The sequence below is a fragment of the Magnolia sinica genome, chromosome 15, assembly GCF_029962835.1.
Source record: "Magnolia sinica isolate HGM2019 chromosome 15, MsV1, whole genome shotgun sequence".
Taxonomy (NCBI): Eukaryota; Viridiplantae; Streptophyta; class Magnoliopsida; order Magnoliales; family Magnoliaceae; genus Magnolia; species Magnolia sinica.
Window position 1 is genome coordinate 322,805 of NC_080587.1, and position 23,715 is coordinate 346,519.

Below are 23,715 nucleotides of genomic sequence, written 5' to 3' on the forward strand. Positions count from 1 at the left end.
ATATGCATCATTTATGAGTACCTGCACATCAGGCATCACACGCTAACAGAGTATCAAACAATTCCCTGTAATGGAAAAAAGGATAATTGCAGAAACCTGTCTCTGTTTTAGATTATTGCAATTACTCGCCCTCGCATAAAGATGGCAGAGGAATCTGCACCAAATGACCAAGAAGCCTTGAGGAGTTTTTTCAGGCATGTGGGTCCACCGTTACGTATAAATGGGACGAGGATTGCATCCTGCCCGTCCAGGCAGGGCTGTAGAGGGACCCGCCGTGATGTATCTGTTTATCCACTAAGTCCAGCTCTCTTGTAAGATCAATTTAAGGCATGAATCCAAATGAGGTATATCCAACCCTACTGTAAGATCAATTTAAGGCATGAATCCAAATGAGGTAGATCCAAGGCTCAAGTGGACCATATCATAGATAACTCTTGCATATAATGCTTCATGAATTAAATGTAATCCAAGTTTACCATCTTGTATGGTCTAAATGAGTGAATCTGCATCATTCTTGAGCTCGTGTCTTAAAATCAGCTTTGAAGAGGGATAGATAAAGTGGATAAATAGATACATCATGGGCCCTCCAAATTTTAGAGGTGGGCCACCAAATTGTCGAATTAGCAATTTTTTTTTTTTTTTTGTTTCCGCTTTAACGGTGAGTGATCACGTTGAACGGTTGGATGATATACAGGCCTTATCATAGGCCCAAACGCCTCAAATTACTTACCTTGAGAGAAGGTGAGATGGTACCAATAGACTGTGGGGGGAATTGCAATAATCGAAACAAAAAGGAGGTTAGTTAAAATTTTTAGAAACTGAGGGTGCTGTTCTTTCTTCAATCGATCCATTCCCTCTTTCTCTCTGTCTCTCAACCCTAAATATTTCAAAGAGGCCCTTTTCTTCTCCTTTGTAAACCCCAATATTTCTGAACTGGTCCTTTTTTTCTATTCTCATTCCAATAGAAGAAGAGACAGTTCTTTTTATATTTTTATCTTTTCCGTGGAAGGGCAACAAACGATTGCTGTTTTTCAGGTATATCTTTGTACATACCTGTAACTATTTTTATTTTTAAAGCGTTTCTTGATTGGAATTTCGTTATCCTTGGTTGAAATCGTCGCATTTCTTGTATGTTTAGAACCACGCGTTATTTTTATTTTTTATTTTTTTGGCATTTGGAGGGTTCTTTCCATTCGAAGTGTTGGGGCCTTGTTTATTCTGTCTAATGTTTGGATATTTGAAAATTTCCTTTCTGAATTTGGTTTTTGGGTTTTTTTTTTTTTACCGAAAGATTGAGAGGTTTTGGTGATTTGGGTATTCTATGTTTTGGTCATTTTGGGGAAAGTTAAACGATTTGGAGATTTGGGTTTTCTTCACTTTGTTTGAATTTTGTTGGAGTTATTAGGAGGTTTTAGGATGTGAGTTTTCTACGATTTTTTTTTTTTTTTTTTTTTTTTTTTTTTGAATTTTTGGGTGATTTGGAGAGGTGGGATTCTACAGTTCGATTGAATCTCTGGACTTAATTGGGATTTGGGGGTGGATTTTGCTGATTTGCGATTGTAGGGTTAGTTCAATTTATTTGGGTTATTGGGATTTTTTTTTTCAAGGCAGAAGAGAGAAATGGTGATGTGAGTTTCTTCAACTTCTTTGAAATTTTAGTTAGTTATTTATATTTATATTTATATTTGAGAGAAGTTATTGAGATGTGTTGGTTCTTTTTTCTTTTACGTTTTCTTAGCTCTGGGAAAATTGAATGATTTGGTGACGCGGGCTTTCTTCAAGTTATTTGAATTTTAGTTCTTAGCCTTGTTCCATTAGAAGATGGGTCAGGTTGCAAATTTAGTTCTTTCTACATGCTTGCTTTGTTTATGCGGAATGTTATACTTGAATGCAAATTGGATTCTAAGTGGCTGTTTGGATCGGTGGAATCCTCTAGGAAACCATGGAAATGAAATTAGTTTCCACAACGAAGACAGATTAATATGTGAAATTACTTTCTATTTGCATGGTTTTCCTCGAAAAACGGTGGTTTCCTTTTCCTAAAAAAAACCTGTTAAATCTAGAATCCTAGATTCCTCGTTATGTGAGAGGCAGCTCTTGCTTTTGACCATTGAAGCGCATGAAATAAAACGTACTTGCATTTTAAGATCAATTAGAAATAGACACAACAACATGCATCAAATACTTCTCGTGTGGTTAATTTAAGTACAAAATTCCATAAAACTTAAATAACGATGGTTACAACAGACATGTGGAAAATCTAACAAGAAATTTCCCATCAGCTGACTTCACGACCAGCGCACGAAAATCCCATACTTCAATTATAGTCCTTTCCATAGACTCAGCAAGATCCCTAATCCAATCCTCGTTTCGATACCACAGTCTCTTCCTAGACATCAAAGCTTTTCGTTTTCTCTTTTCCAATAACTAAAGATCATAAAACTCCATGATCCATTGCACTATAGAGAGAGAATTCCGATGAAAAGAAGAAGAGGAAAAAACACAAAATCTGATTCAGGCACAGGTGAATCTCGAAACAGATAGTAAGAAAGGATCGCAACCCATAAATAAATCAAACCCAAGATTTCAAAGAAAATCATACATGCTCAAGTAGAAATATCGACAACAGGGATCCACATTAAAAAACAGAAAAAAGAAGAAGAATGATATAAAAATCCAGCATCAAAATCGATCGCTCAAAACCCTAGAATCATCAAAACAAACCCGAAACTTGAATAAGGGCTTGCCTGGGAAGCTGATGGCTTTTCCTTGGTTTCTTGAAACCCTAGAAAGAGAATAGGAGATCTAGAGAGAGAAAGAGAGAGATCCGAACAACAATTGAAGATGATGGAAGAAATCGAGAATGAGAATCTCTCTCTTATATACACAAGAAGGGAAAGGGGATTTGCAGAGAGAGAGAGAGAGAGAGAGAGAGAGAGAGAGAGAGAGAGAGAGATGGTGCATGGTTTGGGCTGAGGAAATATGAGGGTACGAGTTCCGGCTTGGGTCGCCTTTATAGGATGATGTGTTGTATGATATTCGACGGAACAGGTAGGGTGTTAATGGGCTATTGGGCTGGGTTTGGTCCTGTTAATTTGGCCTGTCGATGAGCCGCATATGTCAAGTAAGGCCCAATATGAATGATGTGAAAAATAGTTAGAAACAAAGATAAGGATATTTAGATAATTTTAATGTATTCTATTTACACATTTGATCGTAAGCCTACGTTGATGTGATATAACACCCGAGCTTAGTGGGGCCTACAACAGTGAGTCAAGTGAAAGCCCAGACTTAAAAAATCATCACAATCAAAAGCCCGAGTAGTTCACACCACTAGAAAGTATGTAAAATCACACCTAAACTCCTATATGTGTGGGATTGACCGACATCCCTTGTGAATTTGGTCCGTTGATTATGATTACCATGGTCCACCAAACAGACTTTTGCTCAGTCTAATGTTTTTCCTATAGCAAGAATTTTATCCCAAACACAGGGATGACCCAAATACTATTGTATTTTCAGACATGTAATCATTATGCAATAATGATGTTAATTTCATCAAATACAACTCCATACCATTTAATCTCACAAACCAAACAAGCCCTTAAGTTAAGGCGGTGCATGACGATTAATACCAAAATATGCTTAGTTTTATGGGCATTGTGTTGGCTTTGGAGAGCGTGCATTTGTCGAGCCATTTCAGCTAATTTTGTAACAAACTCAGAATTGATAGTGTTTGGATTGGGGAAAGCGGGTGTGACTGGTTCTTTTGGGAGGAAAAAAGGGGAAGCTTTCTTGACAATTGGTTGGCAATGCATTTTGGGAAAACATATTATTGACTAGCCACTTTTCTTATTTAATTCTTGAAAATATGGATGTTGATAGAAAATCCGTTTCGGGTAAATCCATCAAAAGTTCTTCAAGTCAGAAATCATGCCAATCTCTTACCAAGTCTGTTTCTTCAAAATTACCAAATGATTTTCTACCCAAAGCCAATTTGCCCCTGCCAGTGGGTCTTCCTCTAAAGCTAGACCTTCTAATGTTGCCAACACCAATATTGCCAATATTGCTAAAGCAGACTCAAACACTATATCCCTCAATTACATAGAGCAAGCTCTCCAAAATTGGAACATTCCAAAGGTTCCTGTTGATGATATTTATTGTCAAGGTTCATTCCAAAATGATGATTCCTTAGAATCTGGTTATATTATCAAGACAGTGGAACAAACTAGATTAATCTCTAGTCACTATGATGATATCCAATTACTTACCCAAAGAGAATTACTCGAATATTCTCACAAGAACAATTATGTGCATGTTGGGTTAATCCAAGTCGCTGTTAAATCCCTCACTAGAGTAGGGTTGAACACTTCCTGTCTTGCATATATATGTGATAAAAGATTCAAAAACTTTGATGATGCCTTAATTGGGCTAGTAGAAGCCAGCCTCAGCAAGGGTCCAATGTTCTTCAATTGTCTTCCAAAATTTCCCGTCTCATTGATAGACCAACATTTGTTGAAATTCCTAAGATTAGGAATTCATACTAAATTTCCCGACATGTTTCCAGGAGCTGAAAATATAATGGTCACTTACCGTATATACTATAAGCTCAAGAAAACGGTCATGCCAGGGACAACATATGACAACCAAATTGGAGGATTAACTATGCTCTTGCTCACCAATTTATCCCACAATGCAATCACTCCTAGTCCAATTAAATAGGATCAAGTTGACCTTAAGGGACATTGGCATCTTCCTGAGGTCCAAGAACCAACTCAAACTATAGCCGACTCAATTAATCACATTTGTTGCAATGATGATGGGTCTGTTGACATCATTTTCCAATCTTATGCTCAAAGAAAGCCCTCCTCTTTCCACCAATCAATTCCTAGTTTTGCTGACCACCCCCCTAGAGTTTTGCTAACCCACATATCTCACCCCGTATATCAAAAGCAGGATGATGATTATAATCCTTCAAAGAGTGATTTTCAAAGTTTTTCCCATATCAATATGATCTCTGTCACTCCTCCAAAATTCCAAATTGATCGAGACTTTCTCAAACATGACTTTCAAAAGCATCCTCTTACAAAATGGTATTTCCAAAATGTCTCTGCTTCCAACAAGATAGATTTAAAGACTCAATGGCATTAGGAAATGAAAAAAATAGAGAATTTCTATTCCTTTTTGCACATGGTTTGCCAATTATTTTCCAGTATCAGACTCTTATTCGAAAGAAGTTTTGATGCTTAGGAATCGCACCAAAAGATGGGAAACACAGTCGGGAGAAAATATATCTCAGACATTCCCTCCGTTTCAGCTGCTAAAAATATTTGGAACAATTGCTGCTCTTATAAAGGTTGCAAAAAAATTATCCAATGACAGGCCACTCACTCCTAGAGATCTTGCTCCTATAGTTGAACAAAACAACTATACTAATACTTACCTTCAAACTTTCGGTCAACAACTACTTACTCAAAGTATAGGATCCTCTAACTTGAGCCAACCAATTATCAAGAAAGCTTCCCCTTTTTTCCTCCCAAAAGAACCAGTCACACCTGCTTTCCCCAATCCAAACACTGTTAATTCTGAGTTTGTTACAGAATTAGCAGAAATGGCTTTACAAATGCACGCAGCTAAGAGTCATTCTGTTAATACTATTACAGAAGAGCCAACTTCATCCCCACTCATTGAAGATTTTCAAAACCTTTGCCGATTAGATCACCAGTCTACCTCCGAGGCATCTTCAACTTCTGATCTGATCGAAAATCTCTCTGTTCTTGGTTTTGACCTCTCTGAGGCCGAACACCAATTCCAAGAACCCCAAATTCAAAGTATTGTCAAGCCAACCAAAAACTACTATCGTCGTCCTACACCTGTAGATCTTCAAATTGACGAACATCAAGATTTCTCTCGCCTCCATTTCGATGGAAATCATTTATATGAATGGAACATCGACGACATGACATAATATCAAATTCTTCAGGTATGTAATCAGATGTTGATATACCAAAATGCTTGTGCCGTTTACCGCCATACTACGCTCAATATAGCTAATGCCATTACTCAAGGGTTCATTGGCTAGTTATATGGATGGTGGAATGACTACCTCACCCAAAACCAACGAGACACCATTTTTACAACCATCAAAATTGATGCTGAAGGGCGCTCAATCCTTGATCAACAAGGAAATGAAATAGGAGATCAAGTGACTACTCTCCTTGTCAATAATATTGAACACTTCGTAGGAACCATCAATGATATCTTTGAAAAGAATAAGGAGCAACTCATGAATCTATGATGTAGAACTCTTACAGATTTCCCTTGGTACAAAGATGTTTTCCTTTCCAAAGTCTATAAAATCACTACTTGTGGGGATACAATTTGGAAAGAAAAGTTTATTACTGGCCTTCCTCCAATTTTTGCCGAAAAGGTGAAGTCCAAAATGAAGGACCTTAACTATAATCGCTATACTTTGGGTGAGCTTATTCAAATCATTAGTCAAGTAGGCTTGAGCATCTGTAATGATATTAAGCTTAAAGCTCAACTACGGAGAGAAGAAATGTCCTGCAGAAAAGAACTTGGTGATTGCTGCTATCAATTTGGCTTTGATCCTCTTACTGCCCCTCCTAGAGGAAAGAAAGTAAGATTAAAAAATCCCAATTTTAAAGCTACCAAATCACGTCGCATCTCTAAATTTGACGGGGCAAGATTCTCTTCCTCCAAGCTTTCAAGAGTCTCAACCAAACCCAAAACAACTCCCCAAACCAAAACCATTCCAAAATGTTTTAATGTGGTCTTCTCAGTAATTATGCCAATAGATGTTTTGAATCTAATCCCACACGAAAAATTAGAGAAATTGCCAAAGAAGACGACCATGAAACTTCTGATCATTTGTGTGGACGCCAATATTCTCCCTCTGATGAAGACACACCATCTTCTTCCTGTTCAGCCTCTATTCTGGTTATCTCAGCCAAAGAACGACTCATTCTTGAATTAGTTAATCAGGTTCAAGACCCTGATCAACGTGCCAAATATCTCGAACGAGCTCTGAGCCAGTCTCAAAGTTCTCGTGAAAAACTAGGGAAAATAGATACCGTAGAAGAGAAAATCTTTACTCCCCCTTTAATTTCTTCTATGCAGGAGGTCTACAAGAGATTAAAAGCCAATCCACAACTCCCAAGCTCTCCAATAATCATCCAAGATCTTTATCAAGAAGTTAATCTTCTCAAAAGAGAAGCAGCTAACCTTAAGCAGCAAGTAGAATTGTTGCAAATTGTCAATCGAAACACTGACCAATCGATAGTGTTGGACAATTGGTCGAAATTCTTCAAGTTGTTTGGAGTGGAGTGAGTCATGCCATGTAAATTGGAGATCGTCAAGCTTGGCACGTTGGTGGGAAGGAATGCAAGAGGAGGTCTTCTTTATGGGCTCATATTCTCTTAGGATAGGTTTCTTCATAGCCGAGCCCAATTAGCTGGGATAAGGCGTAGATTATGTGTTGCTGATGTCTTCAATCTGTAAGCAACAGGGTCTGTCGATGCCATCGGAAAAATTCCGAAAATCCATGTTGGTTGTTGGAACGTTTTAGTTTTGCTACACGATGTCATCAAATGCGTTCGACGTCATCGATAGATCGTCGATGCCATTGAAGTCTCATTGAAGTCCCATCGAGCGCGCGCGCAGAATTGCGTAAGTGCAGTATTTGTTTCCTATTCCGATTGTGATACATTATATATCGGGTGTAATCGGGATTTGAGGGTAGGAGAAGGCTTCTAGGGCTTTCTAAATCGTTCCTAAGGGTTCAAGGGCATAGCTAGGGCTTGTGGAGTAGATTCAAGGTTGTTCGAATCGGTAAGACTATCTCTTGTAATTTTTGCTTTCATAGTGCATTACTCATTGCTTTGTGCCGTAGTTTTTTCCCACAAGGGTTTTTCCACGTAAAATTCGGATTGTTTGTGTGATTGCGCGTACTTTGCTTGATTCAACTCTGTGTGCTTCCGCAATTCCCCAACATTATGGTGATTATATCTGGTGGTTTGGCTTGAACGTTATGGTAGGAGATTTTGGGAAAGTTGTGCTCAGATTTTGGGATAAGTGCTGCTCGTCAGCGTGTGCAGTTGGTCGTTGAGTGGGCTTGAAGCCTAGAATGCACTAGGATTCTGCAGATAGTCCTTTTGAGTTATTCGAGGGCTCTTTGGGAGTTTCTTCTTTGTTTAATTGGATGATGTCTTGTCATCTGCTTTGTATTGAACTCATTCCCTCTCTATAAAATTGTTGGTTGCCTCTCTAAAATATGTTGAACCTGGTTATGTATTTTCAGTTTTGATGTGAAATTGTCATTGTCTGCTGCAAAAGTTGCGTTTCCCCATTTCTCGATTGACATTTGACAGTGATTCAGGGAGATATTATCGAACTGCAAGTGAGAACATTGTTCATGCATTTATATTATTGAGAATTTTTTTTTTTTTTTTGGGTTTTCCCTTTAGTTATTTTAAAATAAATTATTTTTGACTCTTAAGTGTTTTTATTTGCTGGATGCTATTTGCAATGGACTCTTGACTCCTATTTGTTGTTGAGAATGATCTACTTGATTGGCCTATCCATGTTATTGAACTAAATGTTTGGTTTTAATGCCTTTGTTTGCTGGCTGCCATCTGTCACCGGATACTTTTAAAATTTATTTGGTCGTAAAGCAGGACCTATCGAACTGATTGAATGACCCTGTGGCCGCTCCAATTGAACCATGGCTTCAAGCATGTTGACAGGAGAGCGGAGGTATCATATCATCTTTCTGTACCTTTTACCATTGCCATTATTGTGTCAGCTACTTATTTTCTTTTCTGTGAGAAATAATGCCCCAGTGGAGAGCATGATCCACCTTACCATCTCCATGGTTTCATCAGTTTTGAATTTTAGGTTAAATGTTTCCTGGCAATCGTAACTCTGCTTGGCATACCTCATGCCCGTGTGATGGTTGCTAATGCTGCATCAATGTTTATGTTTTCCCAATATGACGAGCATATAAGCATACTGTATTGGTTCATGATAATTGGGAGGCATTACTTTATTTTTCATGTTCATTTTCTGCAAATGTTTAATGCATGTTGAATCATTTATATGATGTAGTTGGAAAGCTATAACAGGTGTCCATGTCTCATATTTAGACCACCCAGTAGCTTGCTGCATCATTGTTGCAAAAGCATGTGGTTTTTCTAGTAAACTATATTCAATCCATATCCATAAAAAAGCTATATTCAATCCATCTTTATCAGAGAGGCGTACAAATTGTTCTAAACATCATATCAAATTAATATTTTCTGGAATTATATGAAAATGCATTCCTTTTTAAATGCTATGGTGAAATCTCTCTCTCTCTCTCTCTCTCTCTCTCTCTGTCTCTCATACTTAATTGTATTCATAAAAATCACATAATCGTGGCTGTTTGCCCTGTCTTATTTTGTTGATGTTGTTGCAGGTGGGTTTCTGCACGAAGAGGAGGCATGACTGTTTTGGGAAAAGTTGCCGTTCCAAAACCTGTTAATTTACCCAGTCAAAGGTATTCTCTTTTCTGCCAAATTATTTCTGGTGTCATGTTCTGAGTAGCTTGTTTGTTTGTGTTATCAATCCACTGAAACCTTTTTCTGTGCTATTTCTAGGTTGGAGAACCATGGCTTGGACCCTAATGTGGAAATTGTACCAAAGTAAGTTTATTCTTCATCAACCCGAGTTCTGTGTTTTTCAATCTTTTTATCCTTTTCGTAAACAGTAAATTTTTTCATAATTCATAATATATGGGGAATGCTAACATGCCTGCCTTTATTGACATGTTAGCATTGTGCTCAAAAGATTTTAAATGACATGTGGTACAATCCAATCCTCGCTCTAGGCTGTCCATTCATTTCATATCACTATTGATAGGCCATGAGGCACGATGCAAAAATCAAAATAAACAAAAGTGGGGAGGCCAAGATGAGTTCATAAAAAATTAGCTCGGACATTATCTTGAAATATCTATTTGCTAGGCTCTGCCATGGTTGCTAATGATTTCAGACAAGCACTATGGACATATGATGCCAATCCTATCTATGGCTCATAAAAATGGATGGTTGTAATAAAGTATTCACATTCAAAGAGTTAGAATCACTGAATCGGTGTTTTTTTTTTTTTTTTTCTTTCTTTCTTTCTTTTTGACCTGCCAATTGTGGTATGGAATGATTGGACATTCCAGATCAATGATTGGACTGCCCCATGTGTCATTTGAAGTCTTTGGGCTCAATGCTAACCTGCCCATGAGTGGGCATATTATATGCATACACACAGACACATAAACATGCACATGCAGAAGGAGAGGTGGGACAAGGCTATGATGAATAATGTGAAATGGAAGAATGCATGCATGGGTAAACAGCTGGGACAACACGCTTTGATAAGGATGTTGATGGTGATGAGGGTATTGACTGCTGAATAATCTAATGATTTCTACTTTATATTGTATAATACTACCACTTTGTACTACTGTGCAGCAAAGAATAGACAGGATGGGTGTATTTAGCAGATCGTTTGGGTTTTGATAGTTGTCTCCTTCCACACATCCTTGTCAATTTGGAAATTGTTATCATGTATTCTGGTCCAGTAAGCTCTTTTTGCGCTCAAAATTCTAATAGATGCAGTGATGTGGCTTCTCGTGTGTATGTAGGGGTACACTAAGCTGGGGCAGCCGTCCATCTTCAACAGGGAATGCTTGGAGTTCTTCAGCACTGTCACCTCATGCCAATGGAACTGCAGGTTCGCTTAATGGTCGCCCTTCATCTGGCGGAAGTGGCACTCGTCCATCAACTGCTGGTAGTGATAGATCTCACGAACCTGCAGCTAATGCATGGGGTCCAAATTCATGGCCATCATCAACATCTGGGATGTCTGCAACAAATCAGACATCGGTTACATCACTGCGCCCTCGAAGTGCTGAAACAAGACCAGGTAGCTCTCAGCTATCCCGATTTGCTGAATCCGTGGCTGAAAATTCAGGTGCATGGGGGGGGCCAGGAACTGCTGAGAGATTGGTATATTACTCTTATTCTGCTAACCTCACTTTGTATTTTTAACTACAAAATGAACAACTTAATAATGTTGTATCCGAAGTTCTACTGTTTGTTTACTTTTGTCCAGTTCCTCAAATCATTATAGTTTTGCTTTCTTTATTCTCTATTCATACTGGTTTCACTTGTTTCTTTTGTTTTATCTTTTCGTTTTACTGGCTTCTTTTAGCTTCCGCTACTGTACTCTGCAGGGAACTGCATCCTCCAGGATCAGTGAGTTCACTCTGAGTTCTGGAGATTTTCCGACACTTGGCTCTGAAAAGAGTTCAGAGTTGCCTTCACGACAAGGTGCTTTTATTCACACTTGACTTCAATTGTCTACTGTTTAATTTAGCCTTGTATTGTTCGGCGAACTTAGAGTTTCTCATATTCGAATTTAGCTTTTGGTACTACTTTTGCAATCACAAAACATGTATTAGTTCTTCCATGCCCTGTTAACTTTGCAGCAGGCTTTGATCTCCTGATATTCATAGGTTTAACACTTGAAACCTGTAAAGATCACGGATTCTCTCTGAGAGGGCTGGAAAAAAGGTTATTCAAAGACTTCAACATATGAATTCTGCAGACGATTGTGGACTCTCTCTCTCTCTCTCTCTCTTTCTCTGAAACTGATTTATTCAAGGCAAAAAGGAAAAACAAAGCAACAAGGAAAGGAAAAAGGGAAAAGGCAAATACAACCCAACATGCAATTAAGATGCAAAGTCTTTAATACAACGAAAAACCCTTTTGATAACCCTTAGAGAAGAACATCTGTTGTTTCAGAAGCACCGACTGTTTCTCTTGCCCCAGATGGACTAGATAACCACGGGGAGCACAACTTGCCATCTGGCAGTTCTTGTGCCTCTCAGACCTCTCACATGCCAAGAATGAAAGAGGTTTGCAGTTGAGATGAGCATCACTTGGAAGATGCCAAAGAAGAAGATAATGCTGTTCCAGACTTCGCTTGTGAAGGGTCAATGAATGAGGAGATGGTCTACTGATTCTGCATCTTAATAGCAAAGGAGGCAGATGTTGGGGAGAATCATAGCTCTCTTTTGAAGATTATCCACTGTTATAGTATTGTTTCTTTTGGCGAGCCACGCGAAAGCCGCTACTTTTGGGGAGTGCCATAAGAACATGACCCACATGAGAAATGGCATCACAGATCCATTTCTTACCTTTGACAACTGCGATCAAACCATCCAGAACCTTTGGGGAGAGACTCTGAGAATGATTCACATAGGGGTCTGTCTTAAGGAGAGGAATATCCAAGGTCTTGTCCATATGAGTAGAATCATCGAAAGTAGGAGGTTGGGGAAGGGAGTCATTATGGAGGAAGTCATCGAAAGGAATAATGTTGCACGGGATTCGATAAGGAAAACCCCCAGATGGGTGGGAGGATTAACCAGGTCCACATGGAGGGATGAAACATGAGGGGCCTTTCCCTCTAGATCATCTGAAAGATGGGCCATACCTTCAACATCAACATCAAAGTGTCAAGAAATCAGATAGACATGTGTAAGGATTCGAATTGTCTCCTTTGGCTACGTACGAACACTTGAGACGCACATTGTCGGTGACATAAAAGCCTCTGACATAAGGAGGAAACATGATAGGATTGGAGTCATCTCCTATGGCAGTGTTTGCAGAATTGAGACACTCTCCAGTTGCATCTTTAATGCCCCTAATGTTGATTTGCTAACAGGGAAGGGAGGGTTGGACTTAGGAGAGGTGTTGAGCAAGCATCGGATTTTAGAGCCAATGTCAGAAAGTTGTCCAGAGGGCGAACAAGTGTTCGGAGCGGAGGGCTCAAGGCAGGGGGCATGATAGCAGATCGACGACGAGGTTAGGAGGCTGTGGCTGGGATCAGTTTCTCGATGGCACGTGTCTCTAGCGCTGCCTAAGGTTATGAGAAGTTCAGGTAAAGGACAACTCAACATAATGACTGCATTAAAGGGCGGCGACGGCCCCCAGGACACGTGTTGAGAGGCAGGGAGGTGGGGATGATCTCTTGAGATTGGGCCAGGCATGCAAATTGGGTCTACTGGCTGCAATCCTCCATGTGGCAACTGACAACACAACTGGCCTGCATTGATGAATCTCTGGTAGGGAAGGCGGTTGGGCACTACATGGTTCGGGTGACATGGTGACTCTCCTATAGAGGGTGGCTAAGCATTTCATGTGGTTGAGGTGCTGACCAAGGACGATTGTCTATAGGGGAAGGGTGAAGTTATCATAATAAATGAGTTGTTGATGGTAGATGTGCCATGTGGCCCAAGATCGGGAGACTTGAGGATCATGAACTATTGGGTCAACAATCATAGCCATCCACATCGATGATCAAGAGATCGTGACCGTCCACGTAGGTGGATCTGAGAAGGAGAGCTACTGGAGTATGGAAGGGGTGCTTCGCCACCTCTCACTAGGCAATCGCATGGATTCTGGTAATTAGGGCCTCTTGCGCAAGACAACTTTGGTGAGAACTGAGATTAGCCAACTAAACAGCTTTGACAACGCTAGAGATCTAGGTCACCCGAGAGATCCAAACTTGGATTTATTCGTATCCAATGAGAACTGGAATGAACACCGACCGCTTCAAGCGAACACATTTTTTTCCCCGCCCGGAGGTCTATCCATGACTCTGTTGTCTCATCGATTACAATGACTTCCTTGAAGCATGAGCCCATAGAGATAAGAGCTTCTCTGAACCAAAGTTCTAGAGGGAGGTCGGAGAGGAGGAACCAATCATCGACCCACCTAATTTTTTTACTAGTCTTCCCACCTCCAAAGCACCGGACCACCATTGTAGAGTTGGGCGATGAAGGCAACATGGTCAATATAATATTCATCGTGGGGTGTAAGGAAATCTAGAAATCTACATCGCTAAGTTGTCGCATGAGGAAGGCATAAACTCCAGATTGCAGTCGTGATCTAGCCAGTGGATTAAGTCTAAGATGGAGGAAGCTCTTGACCTCATAGAAGCCTCTAAGCATCGATTTAACATTTTCCATGCTTTCTCAATAATCTGCCCGTGGAAGTGTATTGTTGGAGTTTGGTTTGGGTCAAGCTTTTGGATCCAACAGGGTGAGCCTCCTCGGTTGATGGCGTGGGGAGGGGAATGCTTAATGACTTCTCTCCCCATGAGGCCGGTGAAGTGCCCTCCATCGCATCCTCGAAGGATTTTGTGGCACTTCTTCCTTTGGCGAGGAGAGGAGGAAGAGGGGGTGGAGCTCCAGGAGATGGGCTGGCATTGACAAACGGAACCTCTTGAGGTCCTTTCCTTGACTTGGATGCCACCTTGTTAACCTCTGAAGACTCATAGTGGGCTCTTCGAACTCAAATTCCTTTGCCATCTTACTTTGCTCTGCTTATGGCTTCAAGGAAGTTAGTGATTTCCTCTTCTTTGTTCATCTTGGCAAAGGCAAATCCCCGAATCGCCATCGGCCCATTCTTCGTGGGGATAATTACTTCTCTTATTGTTTCAAAGTCTCAGAAAACCCTGCGGAAATTGATGTCCATTCATTCCTTTGGAAATCTGTGCACAAATATGGTTGGCAAGTTCCTTGAGAGGGTCGAACTTTTTTGGAAACCCTTTTCTTTTCTTTGATTGTTCTTCCTTTGCCTGCCATAATCCAAACTTTGCCTTCCCTATCTCCGTCATTGTTGGTATTTAGGTGTTGGCGAGAGTTGATGACACTTTTGTCTTTTTTTTTTTTTTCTTCCTTTGTGTGATCGAACCCATGCGTGTTTCTTTTGCTGTGTGATCTGTTTCGATGGTCTCCTTGGTTGGACGGGGTCTTCCATTGTGACCTTTGCTTCCCTCCGGCTGCAGAAGCGGTTTGGGGAAAGGGGATGGGCAGAGTGTCAAGAGCTCTCGCGGGTTCGAGAGATGGTAGTGTTGCGATTGAGAGGGCTTCCTGGGGATATTACTGAGATGCGACCCCTTGAGCAGCGATTACTTCCCCTGGATCATCTTCTCTCTCGGTCAGAATCTCTAGAGCAAGGCGATTCATTCTCTTCGTTCCTACGCGGAGTTTGTCTTTTGAAGGCTATAAAGATAAACTACAAGTTATTAAGCCAAGCAACTCTTGACATAGAGATTTTATTTCTTTGGAATGCGAGAACTTGTAATTATCACTGAACGAGGGGGTGTTTCAATTCCAAGTGCATACTCATTCTCACAGTTTGTCACATTTTCTAGCTGGAGGATTGGATTTTTCTCCCATTGATGAATATGCCCTCTCTATATTTACCATTCCAAAAAAAAAAGGGTTCCCCATTTAACCAAATCACAATGTTTGGCTAACTGCAAACCTTATTGTTCACACATTCTGTTACCTGAATGGAACGCAGAGACTTTGTTCACAGACCCGTATTTGTTGCCGCTTCGCTTCATGCTTCATGCAACTATAGGTGTAGCATATCGTTGATTTGTTGTGGCCCTTGATAGAGTGGAATGGGTGGAACAGGATTCATGTAGCCAACCTCAATTAATTCGGATAGGGCTTAGATGATGATATCATTGATTTCTTGTAAGTTGTAACTACTTTTACTGACCTATCCAATGTCTGCTTTAACTTCAAATTACTGTTTGACTGGACAGTTTGCTAACATCTTAACACTCAGTTATCTGTTTATTTAATCTTCAAAACAACAAAAAAAATTTATTTGTTGATTTTGTTGCATGACATGACTTTGTGGTATGCCTTATGGAGATAACTCTGTGCATTGATATTTATACTTACCTGTGCAAGCCTTTCTGCCAGATCATAGTTCTCATGGACGTCCTGGTTCAGCTTCTAGTGGTGCAGCTCCTCAAAAGGAGAGGCCAGCTACTTCTCCAACTGGTGAGTACACCATTGCTCAACTCTCATTTTGCTAAAAAAATTGGCATATTTTCATCTCAACTCGAAGGTCCAGTTTGTTTGATTTTAGCCATTTTTGTTTATTTCTTTTGTTAATAGAAGTCATCTTCTTCTGCTTTATATGTTAGAAGATGGATCTGTAGATGCAAGTGAAGAGAAGGGAAATGTAAATACTTGGAAAAGGGATACCTCGCCATACCACGGAGGTGGGACCCCACCAAGCATGGAGAAGTGGCAAAGGGATCCACAACAGGCACAACCATACCACAATCAGAACATGTCACCCCATCATTTTGACCCGTGGCATGGTACTCCAATCCGAAATCCTGCCGAGGGTGTATGGTATAGAGGGGGACCTCCAGGTGGCCCGTATGGACCAACGGGCCCTCCGGGTAGCTATCCTCTTGAACCATTTGGTTATTATCACTCTCAGCTTCCAGCTAGACCAATGCCCAACTCACAGGCAGGTCCATTTACATATTGTTAAGTCATTTAATTGGCGCAATTTTATCTTTATCTGTTGATTTCTTAGAACTGCAGACTTGCTTTTAGATTCTAGTTATTTGCATTCTTGACTGAATTTAATTATTCGTATGCATGACTGATTATTAAGACGTGAATGTATTAGATCCCTGACTGTTCAATTTTGATTATTGTCATTCTCAGATTCCAGCCAGACCGGTACCTAACTCTCAGGTAGGTCCTAGGCCAGGAGGTGGTCCAAGTGGGTACCACCCAAAACCTGGAGACACATATCGCCCTCGCATGCCTGACTCTTACAATGTTCCTAGTTACCCTGTGATTCCAGTTAGACCTGGAATGTACCCTGGTTCAGTGCCTTACGATGGTTATTATGGTCCTCCCCGTATGAGTTTCTGTAATCCCAACGAAAGAGATGGCCCTGCTATTGGGACGGGGCCTCCTAATGTTTACAGATACCCAAACCAGAATGTCCATCCTGAACCTGGCAATTTTCATGCTAGGCCTGTTGGATATGGTCCTAGCCCAGCAATTTCCAAGGAACAAATTGAACCTGGTCATGCTCCCGATGCTCATCGAGGGCCATACAAGGTTCTTTTGAAGCCACATGATGGCTGGGGAGAGAATGACACTGAAGAGAAGAGGGAGCACTCTGTGACTACCAGCGTGCCACATTCTGAAAGAGGGAACCCTCAGAGAACACCTATGAGAGAGACTGACTGGGGGGCAGATAGTAGAAAGGATGAACAGATGGATTTCTCGAAGTCAGCACTAGGTGAAGAAGCTTCTTCTCAACCCATCAACAATCTGAGAGGATTTTCTTCAGTCCCTGATACTGGAAACCCCTCTGACAATAGAAGCAAGGTGAATGCAGTTAATGAAAGTTTGATGAAGAAAACTGAGACTGTAGCTAATCCAGCAGAAGGCCCACAACAGTTTCCTGCTATCAAGAAAGATGCTGCTCTGATTGACAAAATCGAGGGTTTAAACACAAAAGCCCGGATTTCCGATGGCAGGAATGAAGTTGGACCTGTTTCTTCTCAAGAGGAGAAGACGAGACGCTTCAGGACTGTGAATGTTAAAGCTGATCATTCCACTCACGAGTCTGGCAGCAACGCTGCCTCCAAGGAAAAGCTTTCCACTAGTGGCATGCTCAATACTTCCTCTAAGAATACGGTGGATGATTCAACGGGAGACATGCGCCTGGAACCAACTGTTGGTGGAAGAGATGTGTCCAGGCCAGTAGAACCTCAGGCTTCTGCAGTCTGTATGTTAGATTGTTCAAGGGTTGGAGAAATGGCTCATTCTCAGATTCAGACAAGAGTACATGGTATGCAAAGTAGAGCAGATAATAGAGGTAAAGGAAGATTTACTAATCAGGAGGGTGAGGAGTGGAGGAAGAAGCCTCCTGGATCAGAATCATCTGTTATAGTTACTGCAACAAATGCCAATGCTCATCTTGACACATGTGTGCAAGATTGCCATGCTTCTCAGGAGTTTCCCGAGAAGCAAGAATCAAACCCTCCGGATAAGGGTTGGAGGAAGAAGCCTCCTGGATCAGAATCATCTGTTATAGTTACTGCAACAAATGCCAATGCTCATCTTGACACACGTGTGCAAGATCGCCATGCTTCTCAGGAGTTTGCCGAGAAGCAAGAATCAAACCCTCCGGATAAGGCAGGAGCAGACCCATACACAACATCCTCTGTCGATTCAGCTGATTACAAAGCACAGGTGTGTGCTTCCGTTTTGTCTTTTGTTGTATGTAGACATGATTTACTGGTATTTTGAAACTGTTCTAATTTAGTTTTGCTTAGGGAAAACAACAGCTGTACATATGTAGTTCTCCATTATTTATTGTTAATCACCTCCATGTGTTTAAATTACTCAAATATAGTTGCTTTGAAGCCTTTTTCTTTTTCTTTTTCTGGACCAAAATGCCCACTAATCTATTTAATATGCAGTTTTTCTTAAAAGAATGCTACCTCTAGAAGCCCCCTTTTTAACGCACTCAACATGAAGGCCCCACATGTTCCTGAAATGGCACACGTTTGATTTGGGACATTCACTGTGCAGGTGCATGCATCCAGTTGGCTGCATTAGTATGTTGCATCTGGTTCCTTTTTTTTTTTTGGAAAGATATGTTGCATCCAGATTGTTGGTCAATCTTTTCTAACTATCTCTCGTTTTTCTCATGTCCTTATGACCTGCCTAATGAGTTGACTGATTCGATGGAGAGTCTACATTCATTGATTGCGCTATTGTGCATGCGTTTTTACCAGTGGTGAATTAAAACTGGTATATTGCGCATGAAATATGAAAACATATTTTCTTCTTTTGAAAAGAAAAGATACATTAACGTTGCCTGCAGGAAAAAGAAGAAGAAGATGTTCTAGCCTTGGTTGCTAGGCCTCACAAATAAATGGAGCCATCCACTAGTGACACTAGCTAATGCTGAGTTGCTGCTATCTGCAGCTTAAGATCTTTAGCCTAGGCATACCCGAGTCCCATATCTTTTCAGCAACAAGGCATATTAAAATCTGCTATCACAGGATAAGTCCTGGCACATCATGGGTAAGTTAAAACAGGCCCCTCCTTGCTGTTAGTTAGTTTCTCAATTACAAAAGTAATACCACAGGTAGCTCCCATTGAATAAATCATAGATTAGAAAACAGAGGTGATGAGGAGGTAACTGGCACTGATGTAGGATAGTCGTACCATCCATAGTTTGGATCTCTAGTAGTTACATTTTTTATTCTGCTGAAATTGCATGTTGGCAGTTTGTTGTTAGGGGTTCTAATAGAAGGCGGGGCCCTGCGTCCTTCCCATAGTTTAGCAAAACTTCATTTTTAAAAATGTGTTTTTGAAAGAAAACTCGTGTAATTGATTAAATGTTTAAAAATCCATAGAATTTGGAACATATGCTCCCAAAAAAAAGAAATTTTTTTTTTTTTCCAATGAAATCGAATTAAACACAATTTTTTTTCAAGAAAAGACTTTTTATTCCAAAAATTACTTGGAAAGGAAATGTTTGAGAGAGGCAAAGAACACCATTTGACTATCTATATACATTATTGTTCATGCATATAGAAATTCTAATTATTTTAACTGAATTTTCTACTCTTGACCTTATTTATATGTAATACATAGACACATAATCTCTCAAAAAAATAAAAAATAAAATATAGACACATATATCCTTCACACACACAGAGGGAGGGAGGGAACCAGTACCATAGGGCCTCACAACATGTCGTCCTCCAAGGAATCTCGTGCTGCCTTCAGAAGGGTCGTGACGGGACCACCGAATCTGCTTTCTCTAGCACAAATTTCATTGTCAAGTCAGATAGTAGTATACTAAACTAAAAAGTATTAAAAGAAGGGATGTTCAATGAATTGACAATTTGGCATTTTAGACTAGAAAAGATGATCCACTACGTAGGTGTACGGAGAAAATCTTTTTTTGGAGAGCATGGAAACTTAGATGTGTTATTTATATTAATATTAATGTGTATGAGTAAATATCACATACTTTTGATTGCACAACTGTAATTTCCTCCTTTCCCTCTTTTTTGTCAGCGTGCTAAAATGAAAGAGTTGGCGACACAACGTGCGAAACAACTCCAGAAGGAGGAGGAAGAACGGATCAGAGAGCAGAGAGCCAAGGCTATGGCGAAGTTGGAAGAGTTGAACAGGCGGACATTGGCAGAAAATCCTACCCAGAAGCTTGAGAAAAATGCTGTCCCGCATAAACCGGAGGAAATACAGGAGCCTGCAGCACCAAAAACCGACACTGGCATCTGTGGTGAGGCACCGGGCCATGCATCTGGTTGGAACTCAGATGCAGCAATTCAGGCCAGCGAGAATGCCATGAAGCCCAAAGAGTTAGCTGAATCACCTGTGAACAAACCTTCCGAAGCTTCTTCAAGCTGTGCTCCCCAAGTACCAGCAGTCACAATTGACCCATCTGTGCTGTCACAGGATGCCAATGCTAAAGAGATTGCATCTGAAAAAACTACTTCCCAACTTTCTGATAATGGTGCTCAGAAGCCGAAGCAAATGGGCTACAAAAAAAAGCAGAACCATGTACAGGAGAAGCATTTGCCTGACAAGACGGCCACCACTGGGTTTGCTAAAGTTCAAGGAAATGTGATTGTCAATGCAAACACATCAAATGCCGAATCTAGCTGGCCCAGTAACACCAATACCACTGATGACCATCCTCAGCAGCAGCACAAGAAGAAAAACAACAGGATTGCCAAGAACAGGCACAAGCCCGATGAGCCTTTGCCGCTTACTGATTTTCCATCTTCTGCGCCAACAGAAGGGTATCCTGCGAAAGCTTCCATCCAAAGTGGAACGCCGAAGTCTCCGGAAACTGTAGCAGTTGGCAGCTCAGTCCAGGCAGAAGCTTTGAGTGAGGTTGTGAAGGGCCTGGATTCTCAGGATGAAGTGGTGGTATCTGCGGAGCAAGGGTGGTTGCGACCAATTGAAGAAACCCATGGAAGAGCAGACAACCAGTGGAAGTCTCAGCCTCACCGGAGGGTATCCAGAAATGCACAGTCCTCTAGGCCAGCAGAGAAGTTCCACGGAAATGAGGGTGCTGCCATCTGGGCGCCTGTGCGTCCCACGAACAAGGGCGAGCCATTGGAAGAATCTGGTGAGAACATTAACGCTGACAGCGGTCATTCTTCAGGCAAAAATGTGCCTGGAGTGCAGAGTAATTCGATGAAAGGTAAGAGAGCCGAAATGGAGAGGTATGTCCCAAAGCCTGTAGCCAAGGAGTTGTCACAGCAGGAAAACTCTCAGCTGCCCTTGGCTTCCTCTGCTCAAGCTATAGCTGATGTGGGGATGGTGAAAACAGAGCATGGTTCTCAGAGCACCAAAAGCAGTGGACTGGATTCCTTGGTGTTTGGGAAAGCAGGACACGCAGCTGAAGCCAAGAATGTGGAAGTTAAGCATATCAAGAATGGAAAAACGCATGCATCGTGGCGTCAACGGGGTCCGGCCGAGTCTTCTGTGGTTTTACAGTCCCCCCGTGAACGGCTATCTTCCCCTTGTGATGCAAGCAAGACCGTCCAAAAGCCCACTGACCAGCAACAAATATCAAAGATCGATGTACATGGCCTGAAAGAACAGGAAAATTATTCTGATGGCTGGAATATGGATCCGGTTCCAACTGGATCAATCGCTGCACCAGTTGTTGTGAAGGATCATGGAGGTGCAGGCAGAGGTAAGAGGCAGCAGTCAAGGGTGCAGAGAAGCACAGGGCACATTCACAGCCCTGTTGATACCAAGGATACAGATGTTGAACCGGTTGGTAAATCTGATAATCAGCCACTCACCTTTGGATCGGTTGAGTTGGATGGGAGAAGCAATTTGAGAAACGAAAACCAAGGCATCAGTGAACATGTGCCGTCTCATTGGCAGCCCAAATCGCAAGTGTATTCAGCTCACAGTCGACAGGGAAGGGGCAGCAGTGGTGGTCAAAGACTCGCCGTCCAAGTGAGTAAAAGTCGCGAAAAGGACTTTCTGCATATTCCACCGCAAATTAACAAGGATATCAGTGCCCAGTTGCAGCCGCATCAGTCTGATGCTCAAAAGGCAAATGTAGAAATGAATAACCCACACCACCAAGAAGTAAAGCGAGAGATGAAAGGCCCAGATTCATCCAAAGAGCATGCCAGCTTCCCAAACCGAGGCCGACCCCGATCTCCTGAAGCAGCTCTTGAGAATGTAGATGCCCACTATGAGCAGCCTGTTTCTACAGGGATCCGCCGACAGGGACAGCACAGTGGCCGTTTCAACAGAGGGCAGGAAGCACCTTATGGTGGCAGTCGGAGCGGCCCGCCGGGGCAAGATGCTAACAAGCAACAACTACCCACAAATGGAGACAGGCGGAAGCATGGTTCACACTATGAATACCAGCCAGTCGGGTCCTATAACAAGCCCGACAACTCGTTCCGTCAAGAAGAATTGCGGGATGGTTTACATGGTACGGGCTCAAGGTACAGAGAGCGGGGCCAGAATCACCCAAGGCGTGGGGGCCACTTCTATGGGCGCAATAGTGGTGTTACTGCTGCTTATGCCACTGGGGATTGAAAACCCACAAACTGCATTTTCTTGTTTGGAAACTGTTAGCTTAGGCCTGCCCATCCGAAGGTACATTGTTTCATCTGTTATAGGTATTGTGGACCTTTAAATTCATCTCTCTCTGTCTAACTGGTTTTCCAACCAAACCCCTGTTTGAGTGACAGTGAGTGAAGTTTGATCGAGATGGGGCCCGCATGAGCAACGGCTACAGGTATGGATGTTCTTGACTTTGATGTTTAGGATGTGTCCGTTTTGAACAGCTTTGTTTCTTTACCAAAGTATTTTAATGTACCAGAACCTTTGGCAGTCTTTCCAAGCCGCCTATATTTAGTTGCCGTTCATGTGGTAGGTGCTAAAAAAGAGGATATCTGTGGGAAAAAAAGGAAAAGAAAGAAAAGATGTGTTTCCTGTATCTGTGAAGGATATACACTGAATGACACCATTATGTCTCTCTAATTGGAAGAAAAACAAGGGTGTGGCTGAGTTGCGCTCCTCCCTCCTCAATGTTGTGCTGCAGTGCTGGCTTTACTATAGAGTTGATCATGAAAGAGGTTTTCCTGTCCTATTATAAACTCTGAACATTCCCTGCTTTTCTCATTCCTGTGATCAGATGCATGGTGGTTCTGATCTGCCCATTCTGTACAAATGGGGCCGGCCTGTGTTCCTGGGATCGAGTCACCCGACAGTCTGGTCAGTTACACTGGATTTGAGTTTGTCCAAATTTCTTCCTTGTTAGAAGATCCTGGCCATCCATTCTCCGGCACTGAAGTGTATATTGTTTTCTGAATGGGGTAGGATCTTCCAATTTGGGAAATTTTTTGAATCATCTCTCAGGTCAACAGTCTGGGCGACATTAATATACTGCAATCACAAGTTGGTTGAGTTGGGGTTGATTCAGTGAATGAGTGAGACTTGAATCGTTTAATTTTCCCAATACAGCCCATTTCTATCCGACCCTTGAAAAAGGTGGGTCACACCATAATGATAACCATGTATGAAAATCAGGTTCCACTCATTTGAGCAGGGCACCCAAAAAGTTGATTAGCAAGTGCTTAAGAATAAGAACGAGTGATATAATGGCATGGCCCTTCTTTTGCACAAATTACGAAGTGTAGATGGTCCACATGCAATCATGTGTGAGATCCTGGATGAGGAGGGATTATCTCATCTTATCATGGATGGACATGGATGATCATTTCTTT

At 41.5% G+C, this 23,715-nt stretch overlaps 1 protein-coding gene across 6 annotated transcripts; it reads left to right on the plus strand.

Moving 5' to 3' along the window:
• Positions 1 to 868: 868 nt before the first annotated feature.
• Positions 869 to 23,006, plus strand: LOC131226668 (protein MODIFIER OF SNC1 1-like). Of its 6 annotated transcripts, XR_009161972.1 has the most exons (12): positions 869 to 1,035; positions 8,655 to 8,775; positions 9,476 to 9,556; positions 9,657 to 9,701; positions 10,697 to 11,060; positions 11,288 to 11,384; positions 15,842 to 15,922; positions 16,069 to 16,403; positions 16,607 to 18,154; positions 20,000 to 22,582; positions 22,678 to 22,724; positions 22,863 to 23,006. XR_009161972.1 is itself a non-coding variant. In XM_058222289.1 (10 exons), exons 2-10 carry the CDS (start codon positions 8,744 to 8,746, stop codon positions 22,520 to 22,522), a joined length of 5,106 nt encoding a protein of 1,701 aa, XP_058078272.1. In that variant the 5' UTR covers positions 869 to 1,035; positions 8,655 to 8,743; the 3' UTR covers positions 22,523 to 22,627. The 6 variants fall into 6 exon arrangements, 1 of the variants encoding a protein (XP_058078272.1); XR_009161969.1 differs by having other exon boundaries at positions 22,678 to 23,006; XR_009161973.1 differs by having other exon boundaries at positions 16,072 to 16,403; positions 22,678 to 23,006.
• Positions 23,007 to 23,715: the final 709 nt, after the last annotated feature.

What these genes read in the sequence shown, in the direction of transcription:
- LOC131226668 (XM_058222289.1), top strand. Translation starts at nt 8,744, where the DNA reads ATGGCTTCAAGCATGTTGACAGGAGAGCGGAG. An exon ending in AATGTGGAAATTGTACCAAA is followed by an intron (nt 9,702 to 10,696) that starts GTAAGTTTATTC and finishes GTGTGTATGTAG; the next exon opens with GGGTACACTAAGCTGGGGCA. An exon ending in CAGCTGATTACAAAGCACAG is followed by an intron (nt 18,155 to 19,999) that starts GTGTGTGCTTCC and finishes CTTTTTTGTCAG; the next exon opens with CGTGCTAAAATGAAAGAGTT.